The 25,818-nt window shown below is 38.1% G+C and overlaps 1 protein-coding gene across 1 annotated transcript; it reads right to left on the reverse strand.

The window, feature by feature from the left end:
• Positions 1 to 13,846: 13,846 nt before the first annotated feature.
• LOC131154590 (probable pre-mRNA-splicing factor ATP-dependent RNA helicase DEAH5) lies at positions 13,847 to 24,593 on the reverse strand. The gene is made up of 2 exons (XM_058107495.1): positions 21,317 to 24,593; positions 13,847 to 14,399 (listed from the first exon to the last, which is right to left on the reverse strand). Exons 1-2 carry the CDS (start codon positions 24,427 to 24,429, stop codon positions 14,006 to 14,008), a joined length of 3,507 nt encoding a protein of 1,168 aa, XP_057963478.1. The 5' UTR covers positions 24,430 to 24,593; the 3' UTR covers positions 13,847 to 14,005.
• Positions 24,594 to 25,818: the final 1,225 nt, after the last annotated feature.

Below are 25,818 nucleotides of genomic sequence, written 5' to 3' on the forward strand. Positions count from 1 at the left end.
ATTTACTATGATTTTGGCACGAGGCCATACGTATGATTTCGACGCGAGGCCGTATCTATGTTTTCGGCACGAGGCCGTGATGATGTTATGTATGTTCATGTATTATACGTTATTACAACTAGGATGTTAGTTTAGTTTAGTTCAGGGCTTGGTACCGTAGCTATATTGTATATCAGATATCTACTTTAGATTAGTGCTAACCGTCCCACGAGAGGATGGGAGATGGATAGTCGATGTGACTTTCAGTAGAGTGTGGACATCCACCTGGCAATCCGGACCAGGGTGTGGCGAGCTCATTATACTTACAGACATATTTGATTCGGCAGTGGTCGGCCAGCCATTGTCGGGTCCCGCCTTCGGGTTGCACAACCCGTCATAGGGGGTAATACATGACATTAGCTAGCTATTCATCCTAGATTGATTTTCAGTATTACGAGTTATAACAGATGTTTATGTATGTTATGATTTATTAACAAATATGAAAGTTCATGATAATCCAGTATGATATTATGATTATTTTCAGAATTATGAAATGTACTGTATATGTATAAGCACTTTAAATATTCATGTTGTCACACAATTGTATTTAGTTTATTTTCTCTTACTGAGAAGTGTCTCACCCCTAACATTACATGATTTTTCAGGAAACCCAAAGAAACCGGCGGGTCAAGGCCACCGTTGAGTAAGAGGAGCTTCCCTACTAGAAGGGTAAGCTTTGTACTAGGATTGGGAGATTTTTGTTATAAGGTCCTAGTATTATTTTTGACTTTTTGGAGATTGTACATATGAACAGTATATTAATGATATAGTAAGCTCAGGTATTATGCTTTATGTTGGATGATTGTGATTTTATATTACCGTTGCTAGATTTTTCTTCTGTGTTTGACAAGGGTCACCGCTACCCACGGGTTCGGGTTGACTGTTTTGAGGTATTATGTTATATTTTATTGGGGGACGCGATCCCCGGGAACTCTCGCTTACGAATGATTGTGGCGAAGTAAGACTCTCCGCCCGGTGGCTTACTGAATTGAGGGACGGCGATACGTAACGCCTCAATCTCAGTGAGTGCTCTGATAGGTACCCGTTGTTGCCACGGGCGCGAGGCCCACAAGGTTAAGTGACAACGCCTGAAAGGGGAATGTTACAATAACAACCAGGATCACTCTTCTCAATACTACCTACACTCAGTATGAGCATGCAGCAATTGACACTTCGCTTACCACTCTCCAAGCTGGTAGCGTCTGTCTCACGTTCTTTCCTAACTTCAATATTCCTCTGAAAGACAAAAATCTGAGAAACTGCATAAAGGTTCAACTTCATATTACTGGTGCTCCGCAAGTTTCTTCAGCCTATATGGCTACTCTTCACCATCAGCTTATTTACAGACTTCAAGATCATGCTGTTGATCTTCCCCTTCCGAGACAATCTGAAGATACTATCCTGATCACTGCTGAAAGAGAAGATGATGTTCCCACTATCCTCCAAATTCCACGACAGATTCCCAGAGAAGAATTAAAGCAACTCATTCCTCTTGAGTGGATTTCCAGTTATGAAAAACTTCATCAGCAATCATCACCCATCCATCTCTCAGATCCCAAGTTTCAAAGACTTCCAAATGGAACGGTAAATACGGTGTTCAACCCAAAAGATACAACTTCATCCAGCACTCCTCCGATGTTTCAATCCTTGATGATAAAACCTGTAACTTTTGAGGATGACATTCCTGTAAGTCACGTTGAAGCAGATGGATCCCCCATCTACACTGATAAAATTGAAGGACATTTCATTTGGGATGTTGATCCTTCGATGTGCGATCCAGATTGTGACTGCCACAAATCTCACCAGAGAGAAACCAAGCCATCCTGTAAACCCTTTTCTCCTCAGAGAAAACCTGATAACCCAAGCAGCCCATGGATAGGAATCCGGCGTCCAGATCCTAAACCTAAGCCCTTATGGATTTATGATAGAGCCCTTGAGATTCTTTGTGAAGAAGAACTTCTTCCTCCAGAAGAACCTGACCCAGAACCTTACCAAACTCCAATTTCTAAACTGCCTCAATCTCAACCAATTCCCCGTTTCATGGCCTCTCCGTATGACAAATAGTTTCCTCCCTTGGAACCAAGATCATATACAAACTCCAACCTTCATACCAGACCCTTCATCCAACCCTCTGAAGTCCAACCAGACGGTTCTAGAAAACTTCCCTCACAGGCTGAACAAGTTCTAAATTGGCAAACTCAGAATGCCAGATCCCAGAATACAACTCTATCTGCCATTGATCACAAGGTTGATAAACTTATACATCATGGCACTCAGATGGACCAACAATTTGGCCACCTTGATTCCAGAATTGAAGTTTTGTATGTTGATCTCAAAAGAAGAATTGATAGCCTTGATGCTGAGCTTAGACAATTTATTTCTGTAGGATACTTTGGATCCATGTTTAATGATTAAGAAGTAAAAATCAGAAGGCTCAAAGATCAATTATCTCAGATAGAACGAGATCATCGTCCAATTCCCTCACCTACCTATATTCCTAAGGCTTTTCCATATACTCCACCTTACTCTATGATTCCTTAGTCACCACCAACTCCATCCTACCAACAACTAGATTATTTCAAGCACTTCAAATCCACTGCTGAGATCTTTAAGAGACATTCTCTTATTCCATCAACACCCATTTCTCCAAGATCTCCAATCCCAGCAAAACCCTTACCCTCTGAGCCTGTTGATCATAAACTCAAAAGTCCATTTCTATCACCTGATCAATCTCCATCTTTCCTTGCTGACTTTGTCCCTGAAATACCAACTGATGATAACAGTGATGTTTCCACTAAAACATTGTCCTCCTCCTCGGACCAAGAAATTACTGATCTCACCAATATGATGACGGCATCTCCTACTGATCCCGGATCATTAAGAACACAAGAATTCCATGAAGAAACTGACACCACAGTTCCCATTGTGGAAGAACCTTCTGAGGCTACTTCAACTATTCATCATTCGGTTCCCCATCATCCAACCAATGGTTCATGGTTCTCCTTTGATGGATTACCTCCAAATAAATGGAGAGATCAAATTGGTGAATTTGGTGCATAGATTGACCTTCAACTTTCCAAGCCTGGGAATACTTTAGAAACAGTTCTCATTGAATTCACATCCAGATTTACTGGAACTTTAAGAGACTGGTTTCAAAGTCTTGGTGAATACAGACAAGTGACGTTCATTAAATCCCAAACTCCCTCCTATGCCTTGGGAATGCTTTATCGAGAATTCATTGGAGATCCAGATACCTATGCCAATGAAGTCAGACAAGAATATTTTGAAATGACATGCTGCTCTTTGAAAAGAAAAACCTTGATTTTCATTATCAAAGAACGTCCAGGCGATATTATCTTCTTAGTGGATTTTATGATGATAATCTCAGACAAGTCTACATTAATTCTTTGTCAAAAGACATCCAGCCAGATTTATAGAGAAAGATTGCATCTCTCTCACGACCACTCAGAGATATCTCAATAGGAGAAATTCATCAACTACACTCTCTGCTCTTGAAAAATTATGTGACACCCACCAGTTGTTCTCAAAGATGTTGAAATAGAATCACAAGTTCACAAAGCAATGCAAGAAGCCTGCCTTATTTGCAGATCAAGTGCAAAGAAAAGGATTGTATCTGCAGTCCTAAAAAGAAAAAACATTTCAAAGACTATGGTTCTGACAAAGATCCCAAAAAAATGAAAAAGTTCAGATTCTTCAAAAAGAAGTTCCGACGAGGACATGACAAATCTTCTCGCTGTTTCATTTGCAAGAAAAAAGGCCACTATGCAAAACAATGCCCAATGAACAGGACAAAATCTGCAAAGCTTGCCCAGCAACTACAAAATGAAGAACTGGATGTAGATGTTGAATCTGTTCTTTTAGAACAAGAAGAGATGACTGAAGAAACTATTCTCGTCCTAACTGATTCAGAAAATTTTGATTTAGAAGATGACTATCATTTAGATGAAACTTTCCAAGTCCAACCTGTTCTCTCTTCTCAAGATTCTCAGATGAGTCCTCATGTTCAAATTCATCCCAAGTGACAGCCTTCTTTTCCTCTGTTCATATCTCTCATCAAGTTCTTCCCAAATTTTCTTAGCACTTTCACATGCCATGATTCTATTAAATTCATCAGTATCTAAGGCACAATATAAAAAATTCATGGCACCAAATTTGATTTGCATTAAATCAATGTCATTTTTAGTCATCTCATTTTCTAATTTGGGAATTTCTATATCATTAACAATTTTCATTGGCACAAAATTCCCCTGAACAATTACTCTCCAAGCTCTCCAATCCATTGTTTGGATAAAAATACTCACTTTTTGTTTCCACGCAGTCTAATTTACACCACAAAACATTGAAGGTCTTGTAAAGGTTTGTCCTTCACAAAACAGGGATACACCAACATGAGCCATGTGATCTTTTTACAAAAACGGTTAAACTTATTGTAACCGGGCTCTGATACCAATTGTGAGGATTAGTGTTATTCCAAGAGAGGGTGAATTGGGTATATAAAAAATTTAACAACCATTTATTAGATTCCCAATCAATATCAAAATTAAACTTGAAGCATATACAACAATCACAACAATATAAATATAAACATGCACGTGCCAAAAATTAAAGAGTGTAGGAGAGAGAACAACACCGCGATTTACAAGGTCCGGCTATACCCGCCTACATCCTTACCTCAAGACAACAACTTGAGGATTTTCTCTATCTTGCTCCTTTAAACCAAGGAGGAGCTGCCTTTACAATCCTTCCTTCACTCGGGCGGAGATACTCGTTACAATCCCTCCTTCACTCAGACAGAGATACCCGTAATCCCTCCTTGTAGGCGGAGATACCTCTCCAAATGATAGACCCTCGCTTGGCACGGTTCAAACCCGAACCGCAAAATAACGAATGGAAATAAAAGGTTGGTGTACAATGGATGCTTCTTCAAGAGCTAATAAGTACAAATACAAATCAATCTAATACACTCTTCAATGATTAGAAATTGAAGCTCAATAGAGTATGGTGGTGTTCTCAAATGTGTTTTCAAAAACAAGAATAGGAGAACTTGAAAATGATATATAAAAGATGAATACGAGTTGCTCAAAGATTCAAGGATATTCAAAGTACAAAAAGTTTTCTCCAAATGTGTTTTCAAAAACAAGAGTAGGAGAACTTGAGAATGATGCAAAAATGTGTTTCAATAATTCTCAAGAATCAAAAGATATTCAAGGATGCTCTCAAGATGATCAAAGGTAGTTCTCCAAATATTTAAGCCGGATATTTATAGGCAAAAGTGAAATATGGCCGTTATGTGACGGTTGGGGCTTTAAAATAATATTTATTTCCAAAAATATGGCTATTTTATGGCCATTCTTGGCTAAAAATCCTTTTTAGCAATGTTCGGTCGACTAGCCCCATGATCTAGACAACTAGATCATAATAAGATGAACTTCGGTCGACCGGGCTACACATCTAGTCTACTGAACCATTTATAAACTTGAGATTTTCAGTCGTTTTCAAGTTCAAACTCATTTCAAATCTTTTGAATTAGTATATCATTTTTAATAAAAAGATTTTTCATGAAAACTTGAGATCCTAAGGTCAATCTATGGTCATGAGTGAGCTTCACATCAAATCAATGAGACATGCATATACAATTGAAACCTAAATGCATTACAACTGAAAAATACACGTTGTCAAGCTTTGCTCTTCAATTTACCATGGAATGTGCCAAATGATGCGCTAGTTTGAGTGCTTCATGGCTTCCATTTTGCATCGATCATTTGAGCTTTTTAAAACTTATTCCTGTTCATACACATAATGCCCAAATGAGATGATATGATTTGTCATTATCAAAACGGGATAAGACTCAAAAAGTCAACACATCAAGTTGGTGCTGTGTGTGTGTCAGCCTGCAACGCTTTTATGTGAAGATTTAGGTCAAGATCTTGAACGTTTGAATTAGTTGCTGCGCAGTTGATAGTTCCTAGCTAGCATAGGGCATCAATTATTTGTTGTGTTCAACCTGTTATGTCATTTTGCTTCTATGGCTGCTAACAATGTGGCTCGCTTATCAAGCCTATAGTTAATGTTTTATGTATAGAAGTACTTTTTTTTTATCACAAATGAAAATTTTTCATTAATAGGGAAAGAATTTACAGGAGGGAGAATAAGATATCCCCCGATCAAAATCTAGGACAAACCATAAATAAAGAACTAAGAACGGGCAAGAGAACAAATTATCAAGCCAGCAAGTTCCTCCAATCTCTTTGTAAGTCCGGAAAACTAGCAACCCTGAAAAATCCAAACCAGACACACCAAAAAGAGGCCACATACTGAATCTTTTCCCACACCAGCACCCAACTTGATTTTTTCTCACAAAAGGTACAAGCATTACGCTCCAACCATAAACCCCTTAAGTCTACAAATATGCCATACTACAACAATGCTGACCTATCCTTCCTTCTTCCGAAACCTGTGAAGAAAGTGGCTAACAAATCTTCCACCTAAAAAGGACGTACCCAACTCTAATTCAAGATATCAAACAGCTTGTTCCAAATTCTCCAAGCAAATTTGCAGTGCAAGAGAAGATGAGGTGCTGTCTCCGAGTTCCTATAACCTAACACACAAACATCTGGAGAGAGAGCCTTCAAAGGTCTCCTGGTCTGCAACAAATTATTAGTATTAACTTTATTAAACACAACAAAAAATGTAAAATCCTTAACTTTTTAGCAAGCTTCGGCTTTCCAAATAAAAGGATAGAGAGGAAATGAAAAAATGGATCTGGTCAATAATTCAAAGAATGATTTGCAAGAATATGACACAACCAATCCAAAGACCATGAACAAACATCCCACCCCAAGGAAAGGTTACTATTATTCAATAAGGACAACAAGGATAACAACTCCATCATCTCCCTATTGTTAAGAGGTCTCTTGAGTGGAGATTCAAAGAAACCAAAGGACTACTCAAATTGCCAACAAAGATAAAAGTACTTTCTAAAATGTAGCATAAGTACTTTCAATTAAGCAGTGTGTCACAGATGTGGAATTCTCAATGGCCAAAAAAGTCACCCTTGCCAAAATCCTCCCAAAGTGTCAAGGAGTTATGCCCGTGCGATGGCAACACTACACCATGTCCAGCCCATCTGTACACATCCTTCTCTAAAGAAACCCTCAAGAATCCAAGCTAGTGGTCAAGTCTCATGACACAACAACCCTTGAACCAACTACGGTCATTACTAAGGAAGTTGGACTCAAACGGTAAGGGAAATAAGTTACATTCCAGCAGTATTGAGAGTAACTCTCATTCCCCCAACACGACCGGAGTCTTAGATGATACCGCCCAACTATATAGCCAAATGCTAAGAAGGGCATACATCCAAACATCCATACTGAGAGTATTCACACAATCCCATTCCCAAATGAATCGTCTATAGGGCTCCCAATCCCACATGGAAGCCAAAGACAGCCCTCAAAGCATGTCAAGAGCCTGCCTCGGAGCACTCCTCAGGGTTGCTCACTTAGTATTTATCAAGATACCGAGAGAGTTAGGACACTCACTCAGTGTAGCCCCAAGAGACATTCGTATTCTCAGTCATATACGAGTAACCACCAGAAATCTAATGATTATACATCTTAGATTTGAGAACAAGACAATCAGAACTATTCAAACCAACCACGTCACCGAGACATACCGAAACCATCCCCATGACAACAGCACAGTGCATCTTGATTAACTGACCATACCTCCGACTCAATAATCATACGCGAAAACCATGAGCTAGCGTCGCAGAACTGTAACACCCTAACAAAACAGGCAGTAAGGACCATGACTGCTTCTTGAAGCCTTCAAGGGTATTCTCTCTTGCCTGCACTGCTGTATCTGCTTAATTCAAGGTGCTGGATTTGACTGCGGCATATCCAGTTGCTGCCAGGCATGGTCTTTGAAGACACCAGTGCATTATTTATTTCTGTAATGCTGTTTGAGTTTTTATTTGCTCCTGGACCTGCATTTAGCGTGTAGCTTGGCTCAGCGCTACTTCCTGCATTCAATATTAGTCCTATAATCATGTTTGTGCGCTGCTTAGGCGCTGTTTGATATCATTGTAAAAAATTATGGGAACAAAAAATTAGAAATGAAAACCAAAAATTAGAAATCTGCTTGGTTAATATTTTCAAAATTAAAAATTAAAAGTCTAGATAAACTGATGCTCATTTTGTCCTTGAACCAAATAACAATTAAAAATATATATAATTAAAAAAAATATAAAAATTTCAAAAAGTATAATAAAAAAATTTAATTACAATTATTTTACTTAATTATTATGTTTCAAAACTCATGTTTTAGTACTCCAAGAACAATTCCTACTGCAAATGATAATTAAAGGACTGGTTGGTACATAAGGCTCCAGTGTATGCAAGGTGCGGGGAAGGGGTGGACCACAATGGTCTATTGTAAATGACAATTGACAATAGAAAAATAGCAAAATTGTTTTTTGAATGTCTAATTATTTTTAAAAAATTATTTTTATGGATATTTTATTGTTATTATATTTTGAATTTACTTGGTCATTTAATTTTTATTTTAATTACAAATTATATATAAAATGAATGATTAATTGACAAAAAAAAAAATTCTAGATATCAAAGAAGTGCCGAAACCAGTTGCAAAACAACTCAAAATCATATAATCTGAGGGCATTTGGTACACTTTTAAGAGTTATGGAAATGAAAATTGAATACCAAAAGCTTATGACAGAGTTAGTTGAAGCTTCTGCTGGAATTGGTGTGATCCCGAGAGGGAGGGTGAATTGGATATTTAAACTTTTCGACTAATTTAAAACATTTCGCCGATTCACCACAGTTCATATCCCATTCAACATATATACGGATATGTAAAATGGGTTTAACAATAAAAGCAAACATACACATGTGCAGTATCTTATTTAAATCAAATGTATATACAAATAATTTTGACATTAAATAAACATTCATATACATGTTGAAATTAAAGTGCAGGAATTTAAATAAGATAGAGAGAGCGACACCAAATTTGTCATCGAGGTTTGGCCAAACCAACCTACGTCCCCGCCTTAAGCATACCCTCCAAGGATTCCACCATACCTGCTTACTTAACCGGGAGGAGTAGAAGCCTTTTACATCCTCTCCTTACAGGGCGAAGAAAACTCAGTTCAATTTTCGGGCTGAACCGAATCGGTCTCACTTACGGGCTGAGACTCCCCTGTTCAATTCCGGACTGAACCGAACCGATCTCATTTACGGGGTTGAGACTCCCTAGTTCAATTCTGAGTTGAACTCAACCGTTGCAATAAAAATATTTTTGTACATATAAAAAAACTTCTAAATACAAGCATGGATGTACACATTAAGCTCATAAAAATACACACTCTAATGATATGAATTGATGTTCAGGGAGTAAGGGTGCTTATCTAAATAATTAGCACAAATAAAATACGTAGATATAAAAATGATTATTATGTTCTCTAACAAAGATTTTTTTAAATAAAAGTATTTGGAGAATCTGGAATTTATGTTCAAGAAAATATTTGTACAATTAATATTTTTTTCTCAAAAAATATTTATCAAAGAAATAATCTAGGAGAAAACCAAAGTTATACTCTCAAGAAAATGATTTTCAAAGACGAATAATATGTGAGAGTGTAAGCATGTATATATAAAAATAAATGCCCAAAATGAATATGTTCTCTTACAAAATGATTTTGAAATAAATATTAAAGAGAGTTGGAGAGTTTAAAACAAAATAAGTGCTCTCTTTCAAAAATTATTTTTCAAACATAAAGAGTAAAAGAGAGTATAAGAGATTAAAAACATTTTACCCCAAAGAAAGACTTTTACAATGAAAAATTAGTTTGGGGGAACTTTGATAAAAATTAGCCCAAAAGATTAGAAAGAGAAATTTGGCTAATCAAAACAAATAAGAGGGTATTTATAGACTTTCTAAAAATTATTACCGTTAGGGACATATTAGGCATTTTAGAAAAGGTTTAAATGAGGTTAGTAAAAATAACAACATTGTTAACCTCGATAAAAATTCGCCAACCTAAGAGTGTCGATCAACCGAACCTTAAGTTCGATTGACCGAGTGACTAGGTTCGGTCAACCAGGAGTATTTTGAACGAGAGAGGGTTCCAAGGCAATTTTCCAAAACTGCGCAGTTCGGTTGACCGGATTAATTTGAACTAGGAGGTTCAATCGACCGGGAGGTTATGGCTTCTCCCGAGAATGTTCGGTCGACCAGAGCGTTAGAGTTAATTTTCTAGTCGGTCGACCGAGAGGTCAACTTGTTGACCGAAGGAGGTTTGGTCGACCAGGTCTTGCATGTATATATTTGGTCAGTCAACCGAGAGGTCAACCTGTTGACTCAATGTAACTGAGTTCGGTCGACCGAAAATGTCATCCTTGGGCATTTTGGTCTTTTCCCTTTATTAAATTGTCCCTAATTATATAATATTTATTTTCAAGACTATGGGAGACATTTTTATGCAATATTTAAGGTCCTAAGGTCAGTCTAAGGCCTTTAAGAAATAATCATAAAAATTCAGCGTCGATCAACCGCCCTCGGGTCATTCGGTCCCTATGGTCATTATACAATCATCTGTGCATTTAAAACATATCATGCAAGATGTATGCATTATTACAGATCATATATAAAAATAAATGCATATACAAGTAAGAACAAATGTCTTCTTTGTCTTCTTTGCTTTTAAATTTTCATGGAAAACACCAAGAGAGTGTGAGCTTTATGTTTTAGCTAGAATCCATTTTTCGATATCTTACGTTCGTGCTGAAATGAAAACCTGTTCACACACTAAAAGCACACATAAGATACTGATGCTTTGTTAGCATCAAAAAATTGATCGGACTCAAAAAATCAACAGCTTCTTGGATAAAATCTTTTTAAGGGTTTTGGTGAGAGATCGTGTCGGTGGATGAGGGATTGTATGCCTAAGGTGTGCTTTTTAGTAATAGTGAATGACGAGCCAAGGTCTTTGTGCAGTGCCTCGAGGGGAATTAGACAAGGTGACCACTTTCCCCCTTTTTATTTGTTTTAGTAGCTGATGTGTTGAGCAAGATGGTGGATAGGACAGTGGATTGGGGGTTGGTAAAAGGGTTGGCAGTGGGTAGAGAAGCAGTGGGGTTTCTCACCTTCAGTTTGCTTATGGACATCATTTTCTTTTTAAATGATGACAACCCTTCTTTCAAGGGTATTACGGATATTCTCAATGTCTTTGAGAGGATGAATGGGCTTAAGATTAACGCAGGGAAGAGTGGTTTTGCAGCTATTTATGTGCCCAAGTAGTAGGGAGCGGGCTTCTGGTGGAAAGGCTTGCTTGTCAATTTTTTCAGATTCCTGTGGGGATATACTTGCAAGATTGGGAAGATTATGAGAAATTTTTTGAGAAGATAATCATCAATTTGTTCCATGTGACCGTGTAATGAGGCATTGAGGCCTAATCAATATCTACAAATGACAGTGACTACAATGGCAAATGCTAAAGTAATTCCACCAGAATAGCCTCAATATTATGAACTTACTCCGTCATCCGTTTTCTCTTAAACATGAGATAATCATACATAGGAGAGTAAGAATCACTACACCATAGGAAGTAAATCAATCCACTGTTAATCAAGTAACATATAAAAATGTTCATTTTGTTTTCACATAGCATTTAAAATATGTTTATCCTAACAGCAATGTAGCAGTTTGTTTTCAGTGTTTACTATCACTTGCATTAATAATTCTACAACAGTGGTTGGATTTCTGCCACCATATTTTTTATGAACAAAGGATCTTTTTTTTATTTTTTTCTTTTTGGATAAGTAATAAGTTTATTGATATCAAAATGAACACCAAAAACACAAGGAGTGTACATGAGGTAAACAAGATCTTATTAGAAGGGAAAAGAATGTACATCAGACAACAAAAGAGAAAAGAAAAAAATAAAGAAAGAACAGCGGGAATAAGAAATTCTTCCTTTACATGAATACCAATAAGTTACAATGAAAATATATCATAAACTGAAAGCCATCATATTTCAAATGAAGTAATCATTTAAATTCCTAAAGATTCCGAAATGTGGTGAAGTGTCCCTAGATATCTATCTCCTAAGTACAGGTCAATTATGTCCTACCAGATGTCTATGCTAATGGAATCACTGGGAAACAATAACACAAATGTTGTTAAACTGAATCCCCCGGTGCTCAAAGATAACATATATTTGGTAGTCAGTATATAGTATATACACTATGCTGACCATTCAAAAATGTCAATAACACGAGGTGGCTAATGATAACACAAATTCAATGCGCAAAGCATCAGTCAAAACAACATTATGCATGCAGTCAAGATGAAAAAGAGCAAGTAAAATTGAGTAATGAATTACCTTTAGCTAAACATTTTCCTGGATTCCTGTGTGCTCTCTTTTTAATCCAACAACACATCTGTCACTGCTACAGACAACATATGAAACAGCTGTGCCCATTTGCCACAATTACCGAACTGTAAATTTTAAAGGGAATTCAATATCCTAGCCGAAAACTACATCCTCCTTTTTTTCTTTCAGCTTCAATGAAATTAATTCCTAAACCCAACCCTCATCCCACTCGCTACAACCCCTCCCCAAAACGAATAATAATATTTTTAAGAGGTTTTTCTTGTGATAGTAGAACCACTCCATCAAACCGACTTTTCTACAGTACCCAATATTCAACTTTCCAACAAAGAGGAAAATCAGGAAATTCCTTCCTCCAAAAAAATTAACTAAAGATGTTTTCAGCATCATTGTCCAACATTTGAAGAAGCAGTTCAATCACTGCATTTGCTTCCACTTATAAGTCTACTTTTTTGCCAGTTAACTACTGTCTCACATATCATCAAAAAGTAAACATTATTTTCATATTATCCTGAGGCAAACAGAAGCTCAGTGGAAAGAAAAAAACCAAGTAATGTTATGCATGACTAAATCTCTGGTGTTCAAATCAAGCATCTGATGGTGAAAAGACACAACACTTGCAAGAAGGACGTGAAAAGCTGACAAATCCAACCCATAAAAAAAATAGCAGCACCAAGAAACAGATATGCAAATAATGCAGGTGATTTTTGTAGGACACAACACTTACAAGAATGGCACGACAATGTCGCTGATGAATTTAACCTGAAAGGATATAGCAGCACAAATCAATCGGACCTGTTCAAGCTTTATAAAAGGGCCCAAATCCCAGCCTATCAAATCAATTGTGGAAATATGATTCTTGCCTTTTAAAATGAACTCCCTTCATTTGCTACAAATTTTAACACCTCCATAATCCAAATGCATCAGATCAAAGTGATAAGGGGCTGCAGACTGGAAAGCAACCACAGGAAGATGAATTGAATCAGTAAAACATTTTATATTAATATGCATATGAACTGTAAAATCAAGGAGACGAGACATTAAACATAGAATTGATCACATAAACGACCAATAAAGTAAATTAGACAAAGAAAGACAGGTCCAAGCCCTAGAGCTTGGGCTCGGTTGGAATCTTATGCTTGCTTTTTGTCACTTCTTCTTCTATAAAGATATCAAGTATAAATAAGCCATATGCATTATGCTATTACCATTACCGTTACCATCACATACCTAATAAAAAGCAGCAATCCAACAGAAGAGTGAGCCAAGTTGTGCATCAGAAAACAAAAAGGGCATACACTGTTCCGACATTGGTTCCTAATGACTCAATCTCAAAGTTGCTCACATATTACTTTAATGACACTATGAAAATTTGAAAACACCGTCCTGGGGGTCGCCTCATTGATGGATCATTTAAGCATAAAAAATTTCCTAATAAAAATACAGCTAACATCAATATACATTTACAACATAAAGCAGAATTGTATTTAAATTTTAGACTGCTCAAAAACAATATATGAAGAACACAAGTCAAGCACGGCGTTTACTCAAACGCCAAGAATTAGGTTCATGGTATCTGTCATAAAGAGGTTCAATGCGTTCTTGACGCTTCTGTTTACTCATTTTTGTTGGATCGGCAACTTTGAAGAATCTCGGTGCAAGTTCGACAAGCCATTTGGGATCAATAACAGTGACCTCACGCATGTACTCCTTTGTAGTCATTACAAGCTCATGGTAGATAACCCAATCTGGTTGTCTCTGGAAAAGGGCGCTGCTTGGGTGAATATAAACAGGCTGGTTCTCCACTAGGGTTCTATAACCCTCCTGTGGATCTTTTCTAGCCGCATGAAAGAAGAATCCTGCTGTAATAGCCTTCCTTATCTTTGTGAAATTCTTTCCTGCACTCACAACGTCCAATTTATACCTGAAAAAGCAGCATTAGGCAGTAAGTTAGAAGCCCAAAAATAAGAATTTCAGTAAGTACATTAAATTTCTTCCCATCAGTTAAATAAGTTGCACAAAAGAACAAGAGCAAGAGACAATTTTCAGAGTCACTCCACTCTATCCTACCCCAGTAACACTCAACTTGTGCTGGTTAGCAATCAATTGAAAACAACTAACGTTTTCTGCTTTACAAGGAGAAACCAAGCATTCTGGGCTTTTCTTAAGGGGGAGGTGGAGAGAGCAGCAAAACTCCCAATTATGCAGCCAGAAGGGCTAACATAAGAAACAAATCTTTAAGATAGCATATATAGTAAGATAAGCCTATAAAATGTTCTGTATTTCCTCTGTTTGTGTGTCTGGGTAGGGAAAGGAGAAAATATTTCAATAACAAGAATGAAGGAACGCATAAATAACTCCAAGATATAGTGTGCACAGAACGAAAGGGACAACTAAAAAAAAAAAAAAAGAGTCTAGACCTCTTGTAACAGTATGAAGAATTAATCAATGTGAACCCCAAATTCCCCTCTCCCACTGCCCCAAAGGAAAGAGAAAATAAAGACAGAAATTTCTTTCTCATTCGTTTCTTCCATGTTAAATATGGAAAGAAACACTCTCTAACTTATGGTTTAACTAATACATTGAAGAAGGATGATGAAACAAAAGAGAATTGACGTCTACGAAAGGATCTATGCAAATTTCATAGTTTGTCAATATGGAAGAAACACCCACAGGATGAGAAACATAGAGTTTATTGGAGTCCAGTATTCAAACATTGTTGTCTTTAAAATTGAAAAGGAATTAGTTTGTTCAGTTTGATTGTACTCAGAGGTTACATGCAGAGATTTAGAAGATGTTAAACATACACAGGCACATATATAATGTGTCCAAGTCCTTACACATGCATATAATGCTGAACCTAATAACCTAATTGTCTTCTAATCACATCATGCCATATATTCACCATAATCAACACTGATTCAAAAAAAAGATTTCAAGATGAGCAAGCAAATAAACCATCCGTACAAATCAATGGGAGTGGAGATTTACTATTTGTAGTGTATGATGTATGCATAACATAATGACACAAGCATGGCAGCAAATACATATACCCATTCTTATGCATTCTCTTTCTATGTTAACAACACTTCGCGTTAGAACTAGTCTAAGGCATGGTTAAAACACATTCAAGTTATTGTAAAGGTTAGCAGAAGGCAGGAAAAATTCGAGTTATGTTTGGCATAGCTCCAACGAGATCTTGATCTTCTGGAGGCCTAGACTAGCCCACTACCAAGCCAAACAAAATGCTTTTTAGGTTGAGCAATTGAAATGATTTTCTATACAAGCACATGTTGAAAATACAGAATTTCAGTTTTGGTGGCTTTGGTATGGACAAAGTTTACAATGCTATATTTAATGGGACCAGCAATTGCTTCGACTGATGCCAAGACAATGAATCAAATCAATCATTGCTGACACTCAAGTACCAGTTAATTTTTTTAAGGTATGCAGCAATGCACATGATCAACCCAATAACCCTCTTTGGGTTTAAAATCACCTACATTATTTCTCAGCCAAAATTTGAGCTGGAAAAGGGATGTGGGTGTTGGGGGCAACAGTTTATCTTAAGCTCCAAGCATGATTGTAATTTCTATAATCTCCTACATCTGGGAATATTTATCAGCATAAATTTGAGCAGGAAAAGGGTGTGGGTGTGGGGGGCATGATTTTAACTTAAACTCAGAGCATGATGTACAAGTCCTTGAGATGAATTTTGTCATGTCAAAGTTAGTGCCTGTTGAAAACTTGAAACATGTTGATTCAATAATGCTATATTATTAAAGCCCTCATTACAGAAGAAAAAAACAAAACATATTTGCTAAGTGTCAAGCAACACAGAAAGAATAAAACCAAATACATAATGCACTACTTGATACTTATTTGATTTATCTTTTTGGCATAACAAAATAATATCCAACTAAAAATTCAATGGCATGTTGGCTCATTCAACAAGCGATGAAAATAGAACCAAATCAACCAGACAATGTCCAACTGATTTTATTTGACCATTAGAATATTTAACCTCATGAACAACATAACCATATCCCAACCCTCGCAATCAGCCCTGTCAGCGAGACATCCAATTGATTCTTCAAGAACATTCCGGCAATATTTTCAAGAAGTGGGGAAATTCTGAGCAGTGGGTGCTAGAGCTGCGAGATGGAAGAAGAGTTGCGGTTCCAATTCAGATTTCTTTGCCACCTGGTGAAGTCACAGAGGGTATGGAAGAGCAAAACAAATTGTCCTTAGTTCCATTGAAGCCTGCAGATATTTTGGAGGTGTTACCAGCTCAGTTTGATGGGAATGATGTACTTGTGGAGGATTGGGCCTCGGACAACAATACAGAGGTTGCTGAGCTACCTAACAAGAGGGGTTTGTCACCTTTAGCAGTGGAACCACTAGCCTATTCTTTACCCTTGAATATGGAAGGACAGGAAGCTGTGGATGTGGAGAGTCCGGTGAGGGAAGTACCTTATTCCGAGTGGTTTCAAAGAAGATTTAAAGGGTTTGACAAATTTCTGGGCACGTCCTTACAAAGCTTGGAAAATCAAGTAACCACTTTTTTGCTGGCTGTTGTGGCTGAATTACACCGTAGGGCTACTTTGGAAAAAAATGCACGTGACTTGAAGAGAACTGGTGTGAAAGGTTTAAGAGAACTGAAAGGTTTATTCAGTTCAATTAATTATGGTTCTACTTCATCTAGGCGCAGTGGTATTAATAGGAAGCGGGCTCTCTCTGTTTCTAAATAAATCTGAAGATACTTTCATGGAATTTCAGAGGATTGAATGAGGTTGAGAAGAGGCTTCAGATTTGTAATTTGTTGCGTACATGGAAACCTGATATTGTATGTTTGCAAGAGACTAAACTTGAATGGATTACTACAGGAATTGTCCGAAGTATATGGAGTTGTCCATATGTCGACTGGTTGTACTCAGGTTCAGAAGGTGCCTCTGGCGGTATTGTCCTGATGTGGGATCAAAAGTTAGTGGAAAAGGTGGAGGAAGCAGTGGGGTATTTTTCTGTTTCATGCAAATTTAAAAATGTTGGTGATCAATTTGAGTGGGCTTTCACAGGTGTTTATGGGCCAAATTTGAACAAGAGGCGTCAGAAAATGTGGGAGGAGCTGACAGGGCTGATTAGTTGGTGGGATTCGTCATGGTGCCTAGGAGGTGATTTTAATATAATCTGCTTCCCATCAGAAAGACTAGGGGCTGTAAGTTATACTCGGGCTATGCATGAATTTTCAGATTTTATCACTTCACTCAATTTTCACAGAGAAGGCTGTCCAATATACTTTCTGATCACTACCAAATTCTGTTGGAGGGGGGGAGTCATCGAAAAGGTAGAACTCCTTTTCTCTTTGAAAATATGTGGTTGAGGGTGGAGAACTTTGTTGATAAAGTGAAGGAGTGGTGGGCATCCTATTCGTTCCAAGGAAATCCTAGTTTCATACTAACTAAGAAATTGGCAGCATTGAAGTTGGATTTAAAAAAGTGGAATGAGGCGAAATTTGGGAATGTCACTGTTAAGATACAGCAACTTTGGAACAAATTGAATGACTTGGATGTTAGAGAGGAAACTCATCCTTTAATAGCTGAGGAAAAGTTAGAACAAGCTACTCTGCGCACCAATATTGAAAAGCTCACTCTTTTAGTAGAGATTAGTTGGAGCCAAAATTCTAGGGTGCTACATTTGAAGGAGGGGGATGCAAATACCAAATTTTTCCATAGAATGGCTAATTCTAATAGAAGAAATAATGGTATTGAGAGCCTTGTGGTTGATGGTGCCTTGTCTTCCAATCAAGGTATGATTGCTAATTACATCACTCAATTTTTCATGAATTTATACTCTGAGCAACAAGTTAGTCTATCATTCCCAGAAGTCTTAGTATTTCCAAGAATATCCGGTGATAATGCAGATTGGCTAGATAGACCATTTGAGGAGGTGGAAATTTTTTATGTCATACAAAATTTTAATGGTGATAAATCACCTGGACCAAATGGATTTACAATGGCTTTTTTCCAAGCTTGCTGGGGGATTCTCAAACCAGATCTTATGGCTGTGTTCCATCATTTTTTTTGCTAAAGGCCAGTTTGAGAAAAGCCTGAATGCTACTTTCATCACTCTAATTCCTGAAAAAAAAAATGAAGCAATTGAAGTAAAGGATTTTCGCCCTATTAGTCTTGTTGGGGGGATTTATAAGATCATTGCTAAGGTCTTAGCCACCAGACTTCGCACGGTTATGGAAGATATAATTTCAACTTCACAGAATGCTTTGTGAGGAACAAGCAGATTCTTGACCCCGTACTCATTGCTAATGAATGCCTTGATAGTAGATTGAAAACTGGGGTGCCAGGCTACTTTGCAAATTAGATGTTGAGAAGGCTTTTGATCATGAAATTGGGGTTTTCTTATGCAGTTACTAGAACGGGGTGGGTTCTCTGCCAAATGGAGGCGGAGGATTTTCTTTTGTATATCTACAATTAGTTTCTCCATTCTGATAAATGGCACTCCTTGTGGGTTTTTTGAGAGCTCTAGGGGGTTGAGACAAGGTGACCCATTGTCTCCTTTGTTGTTTGTCTTGGTTATGAAAGCCCTGGGGAGAATGTTGGATAAAGCTGTCCATGATGGTCACATGTCAGGCTTTGGTGTGGGGTGTATAGAGGGAAGAGCTTTGGTGGTTTCTCATCTTCTCTTTGCGGACGATACTCTAATTTCTTGTGACGCTGATCTGGATCAGATTTTGTTTCTCCGTGTGATACTTAAGTGGTTTGAGGCGGTCTTAAATTTGGGCAAGTCAGAGTTGGTTCCTGTTGGTACGGTGTTTAATTTTGAGTTATTCTTGCACATCCTTGACTGTAAAAAAGGTAATCTTCCTAGATAATATTCAGGTCTTCCTTTGGGAGCCAAATTCAAGGATAAGACAATATGGAACCCAATTTTGGAGAAGATAGAACGAGGGTTAGTAGGGTGGAAACATTTGTACTTATCTAAGGGAGGTAGAGTCATGTTAATTAAAAGCACTCTATCTAATTTACCCATTTACTTTCTATCTTTATTTCCAATTCCTGCAGCTGTAGCTAACCGTATTGAGAAACCTCAAAGGAATTTTTTATGGGGTGGCATTGGTGATGAACCAAAATTCCATTTGGTTAAATGGGATACTGTTTGCTCTCCCATCTATTCGGGTGGTTTGGGGATAAGGAAGGTAAGACAGTTTAATGAAGCTTTGCTTGGGAAGTGGTTATGGAGACTTGGGATGGAGAAGGCTGCTCTTTGGAGGCAAGTGATAGAGGTGAAATACGGCTGTGAATGGGGTGGTTGGTGTACTAGGCCTGTTAATGGTCCACATGATGTTGGCTTGTGGGAAAATATTAGTCGGGGATGGCCTTCTTTTTCTTGCCACGTTCTATATGATATTGGAGATGGATCTAAGGTGAAATTTTGGCAAGACCATTGGTGTGGTGAGACGTCTCTTGCAGTCAGCTATCCTGATTTGTATAGATTTTGCCGAGATAAAGAAACTAGCGTGGCTGAGCTTATGAAGTTTGATAATGGAGTTTTGTTTTGGGATGTAAGTTTCTTTAGGGGTATGCATCTTCAGGAATTAGAGGCCTTGACTGGTTTTATGGATACCATATATGGTACTTCGGTGAAGGGGTTCGGTGAGGATAAGATGTGCTGGAAACATGATAGAGAGAAGAGCTTATGGGTTAAAGGTTATTATCGTATTTTAATAGGCTCCAAAGATTATGGCTTTCCTTGGAAAAGTATTGGGAAACAGAAAATTCCATCTAGAGTAGCTTTTTTGTTTGGACTGCTGCTTTAGGGAAATGCTTAACGATTGACAATTTACGAAAAAGAAAGGTTTGGATATTGGATTGGTGCTACATGTGCAAGTGTAATAATGAGACGGTTGATCATCTTTTTATTCATTGTCCGGTTGCAATGGACTTGTGGGTTATGGTGTTGGGTTTGTTTGGAGTGAGCTGGGTTATGCTGCAATCTGTAGTGGGACTTCTAGCATGTTGGCAAGGCAGATTTAGTCGTTATCGAAATGGGTTTATTTGGTTGATAGTTCCTCATTGTTTATTGTGGTGTCTTTGGAGGGAGAGAAATAGTAGGTGCTTTGAAGATAAGGAAAGATCCATTTCGGACCTAAAGTTATTTTTCTTTACAACTTTGATGGATTGGTTGGCTGCTTTGTGAAACCAATCATTTTCTTCTGATTTTGATTTACTAGATTCTTGTAATTTCTGTTTTTGATTTGTTTACCCCATGTACACTCCTTGTGTACTTGGTGTTCATTTTTTATATCAATAAACTTATTACTTATCAAAAATAAATCTACAAACAGCTTCCATTTCAGGCTAAAAAAAGTGGAAAATTGTTTTTGGTTTCATTATTTGCAAAAATAAAGGAGAACTGATTTTTCAACTCATCAGCATTACACATATTACTCACCCACACACATGAAAAAATCACACACAAACGATAACTAAAGAATCGTTGGCATGCATGGAAATCATTAAACAACCATAACCCTATATTTGGAGATGCCTTGGATTTTGATTTGTATTAGATTTGGATAATATGTAATATTAAATTGTATTAGAAATTTCCAAATCCACTCAAATCCAAATCCAAAGCCTGAAATTCATGCTCTCAAATGCAGTGTAAGCGAATAATTTTACAAAAAAAGTAACCTCTAAATAAAAGGTAGCATCCCGATGCGAATAAGACGTCTTAAAACAAGAAAAAAAGGAATACCCCAAAGACTCATGGTCAATAAAAATATGTACAAAACCAAAAATATCAAGAAAAATTAATTGAGCATACCTGTCCATGATGGAGAGAAGCTGTTTTCTGACATCTTGTGCTCTCCTCAAGGAGCGAGACTGCACAAAGTTCTCAAAACACCATGGCCCAGAAAAATTCTTTGCCTTCCACGCCTCATAAACAGCTAGTAAAGTCATATGATCTCCCTCGGGCTGGAAGAACTTGGCCCTCTTTTGATCTGCTTGGGCTTGTTTTTCTCTTGGCCTGTAAAAGATGTTCCCTGTCTGAATCATTGCAATGATGGTCAAAATCTCATCACTGCATCCAAGCTCCACACTAGCAAGAAGCATCTTAGATAAAGGTGGATCCATGGGAAATTCAGCCATTTTCCTACCCAGTTTAGTCAGAAGCCCTTCCTCATCCAAAGCTCCTAAACTGTAAAGCTGTTCCATGGCAGAAATGAGAGCTTGAGGAGAAGGCGGATCCATGAAATCCAATGACAAGAGATCATTTATCCCCATAGCTTTCATGGTAAGTGTGGAATGTCCAAGATTTATCCTCTGGATTTCTGGAATTGAGGTGGGGGGCATCTCATTGCGATAAGCACTCTCTGTATAAAGGCGGTAACATTTTCCTGGCCCAGTACGCCCAGCTCGCCCAGCTCGTTGCTTGGCTGATGCTTGCGAAATAGGAGTTATAACCAATGAATCAAGTCCTTGTTTGGGGTTATATACATTCTGCTTTGCAAATCCAGGGTCAATGACATGAAAGATCCCATCAATAGTTAAAGAAGCCTCAGCAATATTGGTAGCCACAACTACTTTCCTCTTTCCAGGAGGGGCAGGCTCAAAAATCCTTGATTGCATTTCACTAGGAAGGGCACTATAGACTGGCAAAATAATCAATTCAGGCACATTTTTACCCAGCCCTTTCATCCTCTCATAAAGAGACTGGCATGCATGATCAATCTCCTCCTGACCAGTCAAGAAAAGGAGGATGTCGCCTTCAGGTTCAGTCAAATGGATCTGTACTACGGTGATCAAGGCTGCATCCAGATAGTCGCTTTCTGGCTGCTTAGTGTAAAGTATCTCAACAGGAAAAGTTCTTCCAGGAATGGTAAAGATATTGCAGTTAAAGAAATACCCTGAGAATTTCTCAGCATCCAATGTAGCAGACATGACGATCAAACGAAGGTCAGGTCTCCGTTTGACAAGCTGCTTCAGCAAACCAAAAAGAACATCAGTGTGGATAGTTCTCTCATGCGCTTCATCAAGCATGACCACAGAGTATTGCGAAAGGTTTTCATCTACCAGAATCTCTCTAAGAAGCATACCCTCAGTCATATACTTGATCACAGTGTCAGGCCCAGTACAATCCTCAAATCGAATTGCATATCCAACCTCCTCTCCTAAGCGACACCCAAACTCTTCTGTGACCCTCTTGGCCACGGACATTGCAGCCACCCTACGAGGCTGAGTGCATCCAATCTTACCCCTCGTAGTGTAACCTGCTTCGGCTAGATATTGTGTCACCTGAGTAGTCTTGCCCGAACCAGTCTCCCCGATAACTACAAGTACTTGATTATCATGAACAGCCTGGACCAATTCTTTTTTCAATTTATAAATGGGCAGGCTCTGCCTCTGTTCCTGGATTGAAAGCTTCGACCTCTGCCCAAATGTTAGGGCTTTTCCAAAAGCATCCTTCTTCCATTCAGGCATGTCGTATGCTGATAAACCAACACCTCTAAGCTCCTGCGCAAGATGCCTCTCACCTGTCTCTGGCATTGGGTCTTCCCAAGGACGATTGAGATCTTTTGGGATGGAATCAAGCATTGTCCGCTGCTGCTGTTCCTGAACTTCTCTCCTCTCCTTTATGAGAGCAGACTGAAGGGCAGCAGCTCGACTCAAAGACCCCTCTGGATTCTTGAAAATTTTAACAGGCGACATATCCACAGAGTACCGACTTTGGCCTTGCAAGAATGCAGGCTCGTCTTCATTAAGCTCAATCTCAAGCTCTTCCTCTGCACCCTCTTCTTGATAAAGCATGCCGTCACTTTCCTCATCATACATGGGGCAATCCCTGACATCTAAAACTCCTGAAGCAATCAACTGCTTTGCTTCCCATTTCTCCGGAGAACTCATTCGTTTCAGTGGTCGCCGAGACGGGGCAGCATCATCCTCCTCCACAATCCTGATCCCTGAAAGCCCCGTCCTCATGGTTGGCCCCTGGTTCAATCTCGAAGGGTTTGTCCTAAATCCATCATCCTCCAAACTCTTCTTCAATGGAAGCAAATCCTTCCCACTATCCTGATCAACATCCCTCATTGAAAGACTCAGTTTCTGCCCCGACACTGATATCACCTTAACAAAGACCTCCTGATCCCGCTTCACAACATCTTTGGCATTCCCAACCCTCCGATTTGCCATCTGTGACACATGCACCAGACCCTCCTTCCCCCTAAGTTCCTTCAGCTGCACGAAGCATCCTGTGTCCATAACCCTCGAAACCCTCCCACTATAAGCCTTGTACAGTTCAGGCTCATCCGACTGATACCTACCTCTTCTACCATCCCCATTCTCATCCCCATCCTCGTACTCATCCCTCCTATGCTTATCATTGCGATCCCTGTGCCTCCCTCTACTCCTGTAATCACTTCTTCTGTCATCTTCATCCCTATCTCTATGACTGTGCCGTCCGTCTCTATCTCTGTCCCTATCCCTATCTCTGTCTCTGCCTGTACCTCTGTCTCGTCTACCTTCTTCCTTTCCTTTCGTGTCTCTATGATGAGAACGAGTCTTAGATTCGATCTCTCTCTCGAGCTGCTTTATTCTCTCTTTACTGTCTTGAATCGCTAACCCTGGAAACTTCGGCTTTCTACCCTCCGAGGATACCTCATTTTTCAAGTCCTTTTCGGACTTCGATTTCGACGGAAGGATTGCGTGAATTATGGTCAGCAAAGTCCGTACGAAGTAGTCGGGCATCTCTGCGCCGTTCTCCTTCAATTTGGAATCAAATTTGTCGACAGTCTCGCACGTTTGGCCCATGTCGGTGATGAACTCCGCCAACACCTTGTCTCCGAACCCTAAATGCGTTTCTAGCTCGGAACACACCTTTGAGACGAGAGAGAGGTACTCCAGCTTCTTCAGACCTGCGTCTTGGGCCTCCGGTGCCATGTTGTTTGTATGATTGGTACTCCAGCAAGCCAGCACCTCCGTCCGGCGCCCAGGCTGTGCAGCCTGCAGCCGCTCTCCGCCCAGACGAGACCAAAGCAGGTCCGCAGCAGTCTTCCGCCGCCTCAGTGGCAATTGCCAATTGGTATTTTGTGTGTAAATTCGTGTTGTTTAAAAATATTTTTTTTTTTTAGACTTCTTTTAAAAGTCCTAACATAAGGTGATTAGAGTTCTTTTAATAGCCCTAATTTATGTGAACTCTACATTATTTTATCTTCCCAATTTTCATTAATATTCTTATGTTTCCCTATGCTATTTCTTATCATATTAATTTTAATATTTTCTTGTTTGAAGCTAGATTCTTAGAGTTCTTTAAAAAGCCCTATTTGAGGTGAATCTTATACTATTTTTTTTTTTTAAATTATCAATTTTGGGAGTTCGGTGCTCCTATGTAAGATTGCTAGTATTTGTATGTAAATAAATTTATAATAAAACATTCACCTTTTTAGTTGTTGGTGATCTTTGTCATACATAAAAAAGTTACCCATGATTATATTGAAGGACACAAAAATTTTTAAAAGTAATTGTAATGTATAATTGATAAGAATTATGTTTGGAGAAAAAATGAAAATATAATAAAAATCATTTGTAAATGAACTATTAAGAAATTTTTTCTTACAAATAAATTCATTGATTATAATGTAAATAAGCTATTAGTCATAATTTATTTATGAGAATTTGCCAATACATTATTCATGTATATTTTAATAGTCCAATATCAGTATCATTTTGCATAGTACCTTCATCAAAATTTGTATTATTGACCAATTTTTTAATTAACAGCAACAAACAATAACAACAACAAGCCTCGAATCTCTTTAGGTTAGGTCGATTATATGAATCATTTTCTTGTAATTCACGTGATCAATAGCATTTTCCTTTATTAGATTAAGAGTTGTTAACTCCTTCCTCACTATCTCACTTCAAGTTATATTATGTCTACCCCGATCATTCTTGAAAATTTTAACAGGGACATATCCACATAATTGAAATAATAGCCTATTTACATTGTTTTGCCTTTGATCTTAAATTATTTCACCAGTGGTTCTAAATTAAAAGACTCTTTGTTGGAGTGGTAGTCTTAAATTGTAAAAGTATATATAATAAGTGCATGCATTTTTTGTGCTTATAAAATGGATATGCATGTTCTAGTTAATGATTCAAAATATTTGTGAGAAAGTGATTAGGTGAAAATAAATGCCTTTCGGTTATATTATGTATAACTTTTGGTTGAACAAGATTATTATTCACACATTTTTAAATTTTGGAAATACATTTTTACTTTATGTAATTACGTGGAAAATATAAACTATTTTTCATTATCAAAATTTT

This window comes from Malania oleifera, chromosome 4, assembly GCF_029873635.1.
Source record: "Malania oleifera isolate guangnan ecotype guangnan chromosome 4, ASM2987363v1, whole genome shotgun sequence".
NCBI lineage: Eukaryota > Viridiplantae > Streptophyta > Magnoliopsida > Santalales > Ximeniaceae > Malania > Malania oleifera.